At 24.4% G+C, this 10912-nt stretch overlaps 1 protein-coding gene across 2 annotated transcripts; it reads right to left on the bottom strand.

Annotated features, from left to right (window-relative positions):
- Positions 1-420: 420 nt before the first annotated feature.
- On the bottom strand, positions 421-10308 carry LOC145844204 (uncharacterized). Of its 2 annotated transcripts, XM_082951575.1 has the most exons (19): positions 10191-10308; positions 9773-9920; positions 9309-9461; positions 8715-8838; positions 8183-8375; positions 7967-8112; positions 7515-7779; positions 6935-7085; positions 6346-6423; positions 6062-6233; positions 5645-5822; positions 5359-5517; positions 5097-5228; positions 4521-4707; positions 4190-4305; positions 3557-3702; positions 2983-3089; positions 2480-2628; positions 421-529 (listed from the first exon to the last, which is right to left on the bottom strand). In XM_082951575.1, the coding sequence occupies exons 1-19, from the start codon at positions 10221-10223 to the stop codon at positions 455-457; spliced, it is 2712 nt and encodes a 903-aa protein (XP_082807701.1). In that variant the 5' UTR covers positions 10224-10308; the 3' UTR covers positions 421-454. The 2 variants fall into 2 exon arrangements, with proteins under 2 accessions (XP_082807701.1, XP_082807702.1); XM_082951576.1 differs by lacking the exon at positions 421-529 and having other exon boundaries at positions 2497-2628; positions 2957-3089.
- Positions 10309-10912: the final 604 nt, after the last annotated feature.

A 10912-nucleotide genomic window follows, 5' to 3' on the forward strand; every position in this document is an offset into this window, starting at 1 on the left:
AATGTAAGGGATTAGATTTGAAAGTAAGTCTTCCCAAGTTTTGGAAGACGCCCTTTACCGGAGAAACTAATCCGATATGTCGTCGAGCGAAGGAGGGGTTCGTTTATTAATCTTGTATTTGTTGTTAATCCCTACCAAATTAAATAAAAAGATTAAAAATCTTGTTTTCAGTTGGTTATAATTAAAAGAAAAATCATCTAACTTTTGGAGCTTAGAATATTGAGTACTGAACAGACTAATTTTTAAACAACAATTTATTTTTAATACCATGGTTATGACACAAGTTTTTTACAAACGAAATTCTACTTGATTATGTTAAATTAGCTTGAAACTTCGAAGTTTCACAACATAAATTTAAATAGTTAGTTATTTGTACAACAGTAACGTAAGTTATTAAATAACAGTCAAACAGTGGAAGTGTATCGGAGAACAAGGAAAGTTCAACAACTGTCGGTCAACAAGTCAACAGGGACAGTGGGCTACCGGAAGCACTCAGCAGCGACTTTGGTGTCAGCTTCCCAAATATTTCCTACCATGAAAAAGATTTGTAGTTTAATAAATTGATAGTAATGTTTTACAAGTTTTGTTGTTATCATTTTCTTTTGGTTTATTTCTAATAAGCTGACTATAAATTTATGCATATGAACAGATCCATTTTGTAAAAATATATAGTTATTTTGTATAAATGCTCATTAATTCACTGAATAGAACTCTTGCACTTTAATATAATCACAAATTTAACATAAATTATAATTTATTGTTTTGTATTATAATTCGTTATTTAATAAACTGAAGAAATGAGATAGAGGAATGTTAAATAAATCGTTTATAAGAATTGATAAACGTATAAAAGTTAAAAAGAAAAATTGTTAGCTTAAGTAAGTTTTCCGAATTTTTATTGAAAAATATTTGTCATATAGTGGTTATTAACTCATTTTCTACCAAATGCTATTACATGATTATAATTAAAAAAACTTACACTGATAATTGTTTTAAAAGTAGAGTATTACATGAAGCTTAATCTAACTTTTTTAAAATAAACCTTATAACAAAAGTATTAATACAATTAAACATAACAATAAGTTAAAAACAACTTTGATTAAAATGAAATATAACAAGTTTATATAAAATGAAACACCTTTTTTTATTTAATAAAAAGTTTAAGAATGTTGTAAAACAAATGTCGTACTTAATAACTTTTACTGCTTTAAAAACTTTGCTGGTAATTAAATTTTAATTATCGATTGTAGTCATATGCTAACTGAAAAGTTTTAGTCTAGAAAGTTTATTAAAAACCAATAAACACTTTAACTCACTTTGATATTATAACAGATCCATTTTTGTTAACTTTATACGGTCAGTCAGTTAAAATGTAAGTGAAATTTTTAAGAAAAGTCTTCTTAACAAAAAAACATGTGAAGTAAACTATTGAGGTGTAGATGTTAAAGTTATTAAAGGTAAATTTAAAAAATAATCATGTATATCGAAGTCTTTTTATGTTTGTATATTTTATTGTTATGCCTTATTGTATTTTGTCATGCATTTAGTACTATTTAGTTTTATAACTTGTTATAAATCATTTTTTAATTAACATAATGCTTTTAAATTAATTTAAATATAATTAGAAAGTTATCATAAGTTTTACAAAAAAAATTATAACCGTAACAGTTTGGATGAATAATCTTAAACTATAAAAATGTTCTGCCTGTATTATTTTGAATTCATATTTAGATATATATGTTGTACTCATCTTCTTAAAACTTAGTATTTATCTCATTATTACGAATAGTAATTATAATTGCTAATACTTAAGCAGTATATGTTAAGTTGATCACCAGCTAGTTGTAGTTAGTTTTACAGTTATTTAAAAAACGTTTCAATTGATTTGTTAAAGTCAAACGTTTTAATAAATCAGAGGTTAGAAGTAAACTTATCAAAATATGTCTTTAGCGGCATTTAGCGATAAAAAAACTTTTAAATAAAAAATAAACATCTTAACACAAAAAAAACACTAGTTTGAAGCTGTTTTTTCCTACTAAACTTAACCTTATTAGTTATGAAAGTTAGTTGATAAGCTTTTTATTACTCTTACTGTTTTTATTTAGCAAATTTAGTACTAAACACAAAAAACTCTTTTATTTAATGTAACAATAGTTTTGATATAAAAATTTTTTATAAGTATTTATGTATACAAAAGCAATAAATGTTTTATTGACAACTATGTGTAGTCAAAAATACTTTATTTGTATCAAGTCTTGCTTCTTAGTGCTTTTTTAACCTGTAATAATCATAAGGTAAATGTTGTTCTCCAAAAAATTTAATAAAAAACTTATGTTGACTTAAATAGATAACTAGGTTTTCTAAGTTTTCATGTTAAAATTTTTAAGTAAGTTAATTCATTAAATTCTTGAGTTATCATATAGTTGAAATTTTCAGCAAAGCTAAAAAAATATACTATAATTATTATTGTTACACTAACCTCCATACTTAAAGCACAGTAAAATATCAGCAAAGTGAAGCCTTGCAAAGCATTAAAAACATCAAATATCAAATAATAATAAGAGTTTTTTCCCTCAAGAATTGTAATGAGCCAAGGCAATCCTAATACTGGTAGCAACAACAAATTACCTTAAACAATTATTTTTAATAAAAAATAAATGAAAACAGTGCAAAATGTAATATTTTTTTTTAATGAATTTATCGTGTTTTACCTAGAAGTTGTTGTATATGTAACTTAATTGCAAAATAAAACTGTTTATATTGGCAAAACGCTAATTTATTTGAGCAAGTTTTGTTTATTTAGCAAGTTTAAAAGAAACGTACAATCAAATTAAAAACATTATTTCGCTTACTTTAATCAAATACATATGTAAACATCAAAAATTTTAAATTCATACTATTTTATTACATTTAATGTATTATTAGTTTTCAGTTTAGCAACTTATAAACTTTTTACATTTTTTATTTAAGGTAACAGTAAACCTATTGCATCTGTTTTTATATCTGTTCTCTGCAATTTCTTTTGGCAGTAAATAGGAGTTTCTTCATCAATTAAATTATTTTGAGACAACTTAGTGTTGTTCACTGTTCTAAAAATTAAAATTTGAAAGCAATATTTACCTTCAGCTTTTTTAAGTTTAGTTTTATAGACTTTTTCCCAAACAATTATTTCATTTAAATCAATAAGAAATTATTTTACAACAGAAGTATTTATGTTGTAGGAATACTGTCTTTATTGTCTTTTTAATTCTTAATTGAAAAGAAGTCTTTAAGCGTTCTTTATCAAAACTTTTAAACTTTTATCTTTTTCTTTAAGTACATGCCTAAACAAGTCGTAAAACTAAAACTGCAAAGCAAATACTATGTACTATTTAGATAGTTAAATATGTATTTAAAAGTTAAAAGAAATAAAAAAAATAAAAAAGCGTATTTTTTTTACTTATTTCTCAAAGCACCGCTAGTTTTTGTATTTTTATTTGTCTGTAATTTAACTAAATATTTACACAGTTATTTCTAAAAATAAAAATATTAATTTATTTATTTAATTAAAACGTACTTAAACTCATTAGTTCCATCTATAGAGTTTACTGGTATTTGACTATTTATTCTCTTCTTTTCTGTTGCTCTTGTCTTATTACTACAATCTTTTTCAGTTCTTCTTTTGTTAAACATTTGTTGGTTTTTGTTGTCTAGTGTTTTCGCCTTTATATTATTTTTACTTATGAAACATTTATTTACACAGCTTATTTTAAACCTACAACTATCAAAAAATTAAAACTTTATATTTTCTTATCACTTACATAACGTCTTATATTTAGTGTGTTTAAAAAAAAGTATTTTATTGTCAATGTTATTAAATCGAAGAATTATGGTAGTTTTTGTAAACATTGATTGAAATATATTACCTTTGATTCGGGTAAAAACTTTTATAAGTGGATACTTTTATGATTTAATTTTTTAAACATTTAATTATAGAAAGATACATTGCGGGTTTATTTGTTTTTTTAAAGTAATTAGTAACTATTTTAGATGTTTTTTTCTTACTTGTATAACTTTTATCAAAACAACTAGAAATATATTACCTTTAGTTCGGGTAAAAACTTTAATAAATGCATTTATTATGATTTGTTTAAAAGAAAAATATAATACGGGTTAATTTTTTTTTCAAAGTAGTAAAAAAAGTTCTTACTTGTGCAACTTTTATCAAAACAACTAGATCACATATGACAATGATGGAAGCATAGATAACGCAAATCCATTTCATTTTCGAAAGAAAGCTAAATCCACACTTGGCATATTTTAAACCTTTCAATACAGAATATTTTAGTCTAAAAATAAAAGGTTTGTTTTTTTTTATAATTATTTCAACTATCCAATTTGTCTGATCGATTACGAGTATGAAACATTGAAAAACTCGCTATCAAAAAATTACTAATGAAAACTACATAGTTTTTTCAAATTTTGTGATTTACGAAAATACTTTTTAGAATTAGCTGAGATTTTAATTTTGTTAAAACTACTTGTTGCCGTGGGAATCATTTCATTTTCTGCATTGCACGAATTGAAGTTGTCAGGTTGAAAATACGATTGAGTTGGTGTGTAAGCTGATATTACTATTGCTGTTATAAGAATTGTTATTGGCATTCCCCAACCAACTATATAAACACAAGTTTTTCTTTTAAGGAAGAATAATACTTTCTTGTTGAGCTGTGTTAGAAATGTTGCGTTATGAAATTAAATCCAGCCGAAAAAGAAAAAGAAAAATAATAATATTAATATCTATAGCTACAGTATTGCTTTTTTTATAGAAAGTATTAAAAGTGTCATACTTTTTATTGTAAGTTAGTGTAACTTGTTCTAAAATTGTTTCTTACAATTTTAAAGAAAAAACCACTAAAAGTAGTTTTTAGTTTGTTAGTAAAATTAAAGAACTGATATTTAGAGCAATTCGTACTTTCTTCTATATTTTTCTACAAATATCTGCTTTTAATAAATCTATGTAACAAGTTAACACCATAAAAATAGTCTGACTTTAAAAAAAGTTAAATTTTAAATGTTTTTATATACTTTAGTAAGTGAATATAAAAAAAACTTGCTTCAATGCTGGAAAAGTATAGAAATAATCCGTTCATAAAAATCCACGTAAACGCAGACATCACAAAAAAGTTGTAAACTACATTTATATGTGGACACCACAAATCTTGAAACAGTTCTGCTGTTTTTGTCACCTATAACGATTTATAAATTGTCTTAAAAACAAAAACACAAAGCAAGATTAAACTGTATTATTTGTAATAAAAAAACTTTCTTAGGAATCTTTAATTAGATAGTTTTTATTGTCGAAACATTAAAACTAACTTGCGTCATTTGCACAAAAAGCAGTGAAATCGCCGTGTTTACAACTGTAACAAATCTTAAATGTATCACATTGTTTCTTACTAATATAAAGATTGTTAATGTAACAATCTGGCTTAGAATGCTAGTTGATGACCCAATGTACTCAAAAGTTCTCAAAATCTGTTAAATGTTCAAGTCAAGTTGTTTTGCATTTGACTTTAAATTAAAGTAATTAGCTTAAAAAAAAAGAAATAAAGAATTTATAAAGAATAGTTTTTTAATTAATAATTTCAATATAAAAACTAACAGATTCCAGAAAAAAGGAATTAGTGTTTATTTCTTTCCAAGGCGAAATAGATGCAGATAAATTAGTGGAATTATCGCAGAGGCAAGTTACAAACTCATCTTTGTATTCACACTTGCTCTCCTCACAAGACATGCAAAAACTCCTCCAATGAGACAGTTCATCGTTTAAAACCTTCAGTCTTTTATGAAATAAATACTTTTTAGCATGCTTACATACTAAAAAAACAAACACAGCACTGCTTTTTCTAAATATTTTTAAGATAATGTTAAAACACTTTAATTAGAAAAATACTTTTGTTTCTGTTATATTTGGCATGAAGAGGTTGGCATTTAGTCCCATAAAACAACTTTCATAAAATATAAAACTTATACTTTTCTTGTAGTTTAAATAAGAAATAAGTTTGTAAATACAATTTACTTTATAGTAACTGGAGAAAATGTCTGCTCATTGTATTCCTTTATTGCGTATTTTGCAAAATTTATATTCGAACTCCTGATGAAAACTTTGTTGGTATTTGTAAGATCTATATTGTTGAAGTAATTTTTCCTTATTAGGGGTTTCAACCAAGACTTGTAAACAATTTCTACCGCTGTTTTTTATTAAGAGTAACTATTATCTCAACAAAACTAAAGGTATTTTTAAAATGACATAATTAAAAAAATATAGTTTTTTTACATTTACTCTTTATGCTTTTTTATTACCATGTGTTGACAAATTTGTTGCTTTTAAAAGCTGTATACTTGCTTCAGTACCATTAAAGTTTACAATGTCGTGTTCATCTATAAAAACAATAATTAGTGTTTTATATATATTTGGATACATTTAATTGTTGTTTAGATTTAGACTTTTTTATACTTTTATTTCTTTTGCTACTTAGTTTAAAACACAAATTAATAAATAAAATATACTTTTCTTTCTTATTTTTTAATAAATAAGTTTAGCTATATTTTTGTAGTTATGTTTTAGTAGTGCTACTTAAAACACTTATACTAAGTTTTAAGCATACAAAAGTCTTAAACCGCCTTAAACTACATATAAAAGTTCAACATTATTTTGTTCTAATACTATTTGATTTTATATTTTAACAAACTTCAAGCTTAAATCTAAAACAATTTTGATAAAAACTGAAATGGTTTAATTTAATATTGTTTATTAAACTAGTTTATTAAAAATAGTTGAAAACAGTTTAGAGTATTTTATAAAAATTATCTGTATATATTTGAAAATAAATTTTCCACCGTTATTTTGTAAGGAAAGACTGTTTAAAAGAAACAAAATATTTCACGTTACCTCCCATTTTAACCATACTAATTTCTAAAAACTGATAATCGAGTTTGAAACATTTTTCAGTTCGAAGTAAAAATTTTACTGCCTGGACAAAATATTTTTCATTCAAGTCTAAAATATCCTTTAGTAATTCCATATCTTCAGCAGAATACTTCTAAAAGATTCAAAGTAAGTTTTACTATAATTCTAGTAACTACCTTAATCAAAGTAGTTTAACGAAAAATAATATTTCGTACCTAATTAAAATTGAATAATTTTTTTTGTAAAAATTATAACTTTGTTTTTTTTTTAATTCTTTTTTAGTTGTTACACAATAAGTACTAATAACAGTTCAAAAGTTTTCTAAATATAAAAGCAGAAACATTTAAAAGAAATTGAATTATCATTCATTCTATACCATTTAAAACAAGTACTACTTCATCCTGATTTATCAAAGTACTTTACAAAAACAATTCAATAAAATATTACCTAAAATAACAACTAAACTATCGTTTGCTATGTATTCATCACATTTATTTTAAACAAGTTTCACCCTATATGTTTCAAAGATGGTTCAACTACACAGAACAAATTTTTAAACTACCTCACTTAAAATACTGCTATTTTGCTTGAAAAATTCATCAAGAGCATTCATGTACTCATATGTCAAATTACGCACTTCGCGATAATAGCTAGGTACGTATATAATGCGGGAAGTATCAGTTACATCGATTCTGTATACAAGATGCAACAGGTCCAGTTGAAACTTGAGTGTTTGCAATTTTTTCAGTAATTGATCGAAATTCTCTGGTGATTTCTTCTCACGGCTTGCTTTTAATTGTCGATTTAGATACACCAGGTCGATTCCGCTTGAAGTAAAAAAATAAATATTATTGCCTAGACTTTTTAAGTTAAAATATTTAAAAAATAAGAAACTTTTTTTATATAGTTGTATTTCTGGCCTAAAATGACCTAAAATGCTTTAGATAAAATTACCACAACAAGTTTGTTATAAATAATTATAATTTAACCAATTAAAAATACTTGTTTATTTACTTGGGCTCATAGCAAATATAGTCAAAGGTTCTGTTGTAGTTTTTTTCATATGTGCTTAAAATGTGCTGGTTTTCACGCTTGCTAAACAAAATAATAAAGTCCCAGTGAATATCATCCACGTGCGTGTCATCGTAATACTTCAAGAGCTGCAAAAAGTAAGCTTCTATAATAAACAGTTGATAAGGATATTTTAGGCATACTATAACACTCTCTAACGTTTTGTAGTCGTATCAAAAGTTTGAGAGATTTCCTGAAATCGCACTTTGGTTTTCTGTTGGGCTCAGGTCTGATTAAGCTCCACAAAGGAGAAATGCATTCTGAGCACTTGTAATAGAAGTGAAGGCAAAAATACAGCTTAGACAGCATGTAATTCGTTTCCTGTTCTCCTTTGTAGCAGTCAATTAAGTGTCTGTATTTATAAAAATGTTAAAGACAGGATAACATGAGCTTACTTAAGAATTTTTTAGACAATTTTATCAAACAATTGTTATTATAAAATTGATCAATATGAACATTGAGCTATTAAATTTTTTATAAAAATTTATGACTGGATTAGTGTAAAGCTCGTCATAAAAACTATTGATTTTATTAATTTTTCAATGTCAGTATACCAAGGATTCTTAAAACTATTTTTCAACGATTTAAAACTGTTAATCATAAATAAGCGGTAAATAATTTTCTTCAAATTTTTATTGACCCAATTGTAATGTAAGTCCAATAAAAAGTTTATCATGACCATTTAATAAACCTTTCTTTGGCAAATTCATTGAAAAGAAAAGGAAGTTCTGCGATCTTAGAACTTTCCAGTTGAACTGACAAGAGTTTTTCAACTTCCTTAATTTCTCCTTCAATAGTTTCTCCGTGTTTGACAGCTAAATTTTGTTATGTATTATATTCACAGTTTAAAATGATCAACTACACTTTAAAAAAAAGTTCCAATATCTTATCTTTAAAAAACTAAGAAGTTAAAAGTTTTCAATCTAAATTATTTTAACTTTGTTATAGTAGTCCTGGAGTATAGCTATTTTTTATATAAAGTCTTTTTTGGTACTTGTAAAGAAATAAAAATGCATTTATTTTCGTTTACGACAACTCTTCGTATCTTAAAAGTAAGTAAAAAAATATTTTCAATTAAAAAATTTAAATTAAAACGTAAATACATTTTGATTTAGAAACTTAAGCATTTATCCGTATTTAAACTATTAAAAAAATAGTACATAGTCAAAATAACTTTCTTTTTTTTTAACATTAATAAAACCCACACATAAACTATTTTACGATTGTGCCGATAAAAATTTTTGTTAATAAATATTATTTAGTTAGAAGTCTGAATTAAAAATACCCTCCTTCATCCTATTTTCGAGAATTAATTGGCAGTTTTTATATATCCAGTAATTCTCTGGCTTGTGGTTGATTAAATCGAAAAACTTTTTGTATTCCGATCCAAAGAATAGTTGTAGACTTGTATTGTATTGCAAAACTTCGTCTTTAAATTCTTTAAACATTTTTTTTTTTTGAATATAAAGTCTTATTCAGTTTAACAAGATTATTGTTTTAAATGTTAAATACTTATCGTTGAATTCTTTAATTTAGATCTAAAAAATCCGTTAGTTTACCTATAAAACAATTATTGAGAAATAATATATATTTATTTTGCATAAAAATCAAGATGATAGCTTGTGAGTCAATAAAAACCTTTTTAACTTAATTAACAAGAAAAAATAGCATTTAGTATAAAAAAAAGTCATTATAGGTAAAATAAAAACAAGTCAATAAACTTTTAATTTAAATTTATTCATGTCAAACCTGTATAATCGCCGTAATTAAAACCACTATGGCCATAATTTTCATTATAGTCCTCTAAATAACTGTTGTTGAAATTTACATTATTGTATTCCAAATAATTGTAAATTTCATAGTCTTCGTTATTTGCATTTGATGCTGAAGACAGAATCTGTAAACTAATCATGTAAAGCAAAAACTTAAATAATTTGTTATTTGCTTACTTCAACATAAATGTTTCTTAAAATAATTGACTGTTTAGTCAGTAGATATGGTGACAAATTAAGTTGTATAAAAACTTTTTGAAAAAACATTAACAAGAAATGCAAAACTATTAAAAATAAAGATTGCCGTTCTCTTAAAAAAATTCATAGTAATTTTAAACTATTTAAGCACATATTTTAATACAGATATTAAGCATATTAGTTAATTAAATCCAAACCTGCACTGCAAAAAACAAAATTAATAACATCATAAACCCGAACAAATATTTTCTCAAAGTAAAACAAACTTAATACTAAGCTTGCAAATAAGTATAGACCAAGTTTTTTATAAAAATCTAGTAAAAAAACATAAGGTTAAAACATTCTTCTATTTTTTTAACTTTGTACTCTAAAAGAGTATCAAAGTATTTTTCTAAATATGTATTTTAAAGTATGAATAAAAAATAAAAGTTAAGTGACACTCTTAAATGTGCTATTTAAAAAACCTACAAAAAAAAGCTATAAAAAAAAACTATAAAAAATTAAAAAGTTAGTTTTAGTTGGCGATGAAAACCCAAAGGTTAACAGTCATCTATACATTAACATCTTATTAATAATCCTAGTTGTGCTCTAAAAATAGATTCAAATTTTTATCAAGAGTGAAAATCACTTACAACCTCTCAGTTCTAAAATATTTGTTTATTCGAACTCACAAGCCAAAAGTTTTTAAACAACGAGATTTGTACAACTTAAAACTATACAAATAGCATATTTCTATAAATCTTAGTTTTAATCTTTTACTTTTTAAATAAGTTTTTAAAAAATTATCTATAGTTTTAAATATATTAACTCTGTTGTTTTTAACTCGAATTGGAATTTAATCTTTTTCATAGACTACTTTCATTTAACTGTTTATAACTTAACTAGTTTTACTAATTTTTCAATATTTTCACACTATACT

Source organism: Thalia democratica, chromosome 9 (genome assembly GCF_965202585.1).
Source record: "Thalia democratica chromosome 9, ktThaDemo2.hap1.1, whole genome shotgun sequence".
In the NCBI taxonomy this organism is placed as follows: domain Eukaryota; kingdom Metazoa; phylum Chordata; class Thaliacea; order Salpida; family Salpidae; genus Thalia; species Thalia democratica.

Coding starts and splice junctions, on each gene's coding strand:
- LOC145844204 (XM_082951575.1), bottom strand. CDS start 10,223: ATGATGTTATTAATTTTGTTTTTTGCAGTGCAG. Junction 5,518..5,644: donor ATTCCTTTTTTCTGGAATCT/GTTAGTTTTTAT, acceptor AACATTTAACAG/ATTTTGAGAACTTTTGAGTA. Junction 4,306..4,520: donor AATGATTCCCACGGCAACAA/GTAGTTTTAACA, acceptor CTGTATTGAAAG/GTTTAAAATATGCCAAGTGT.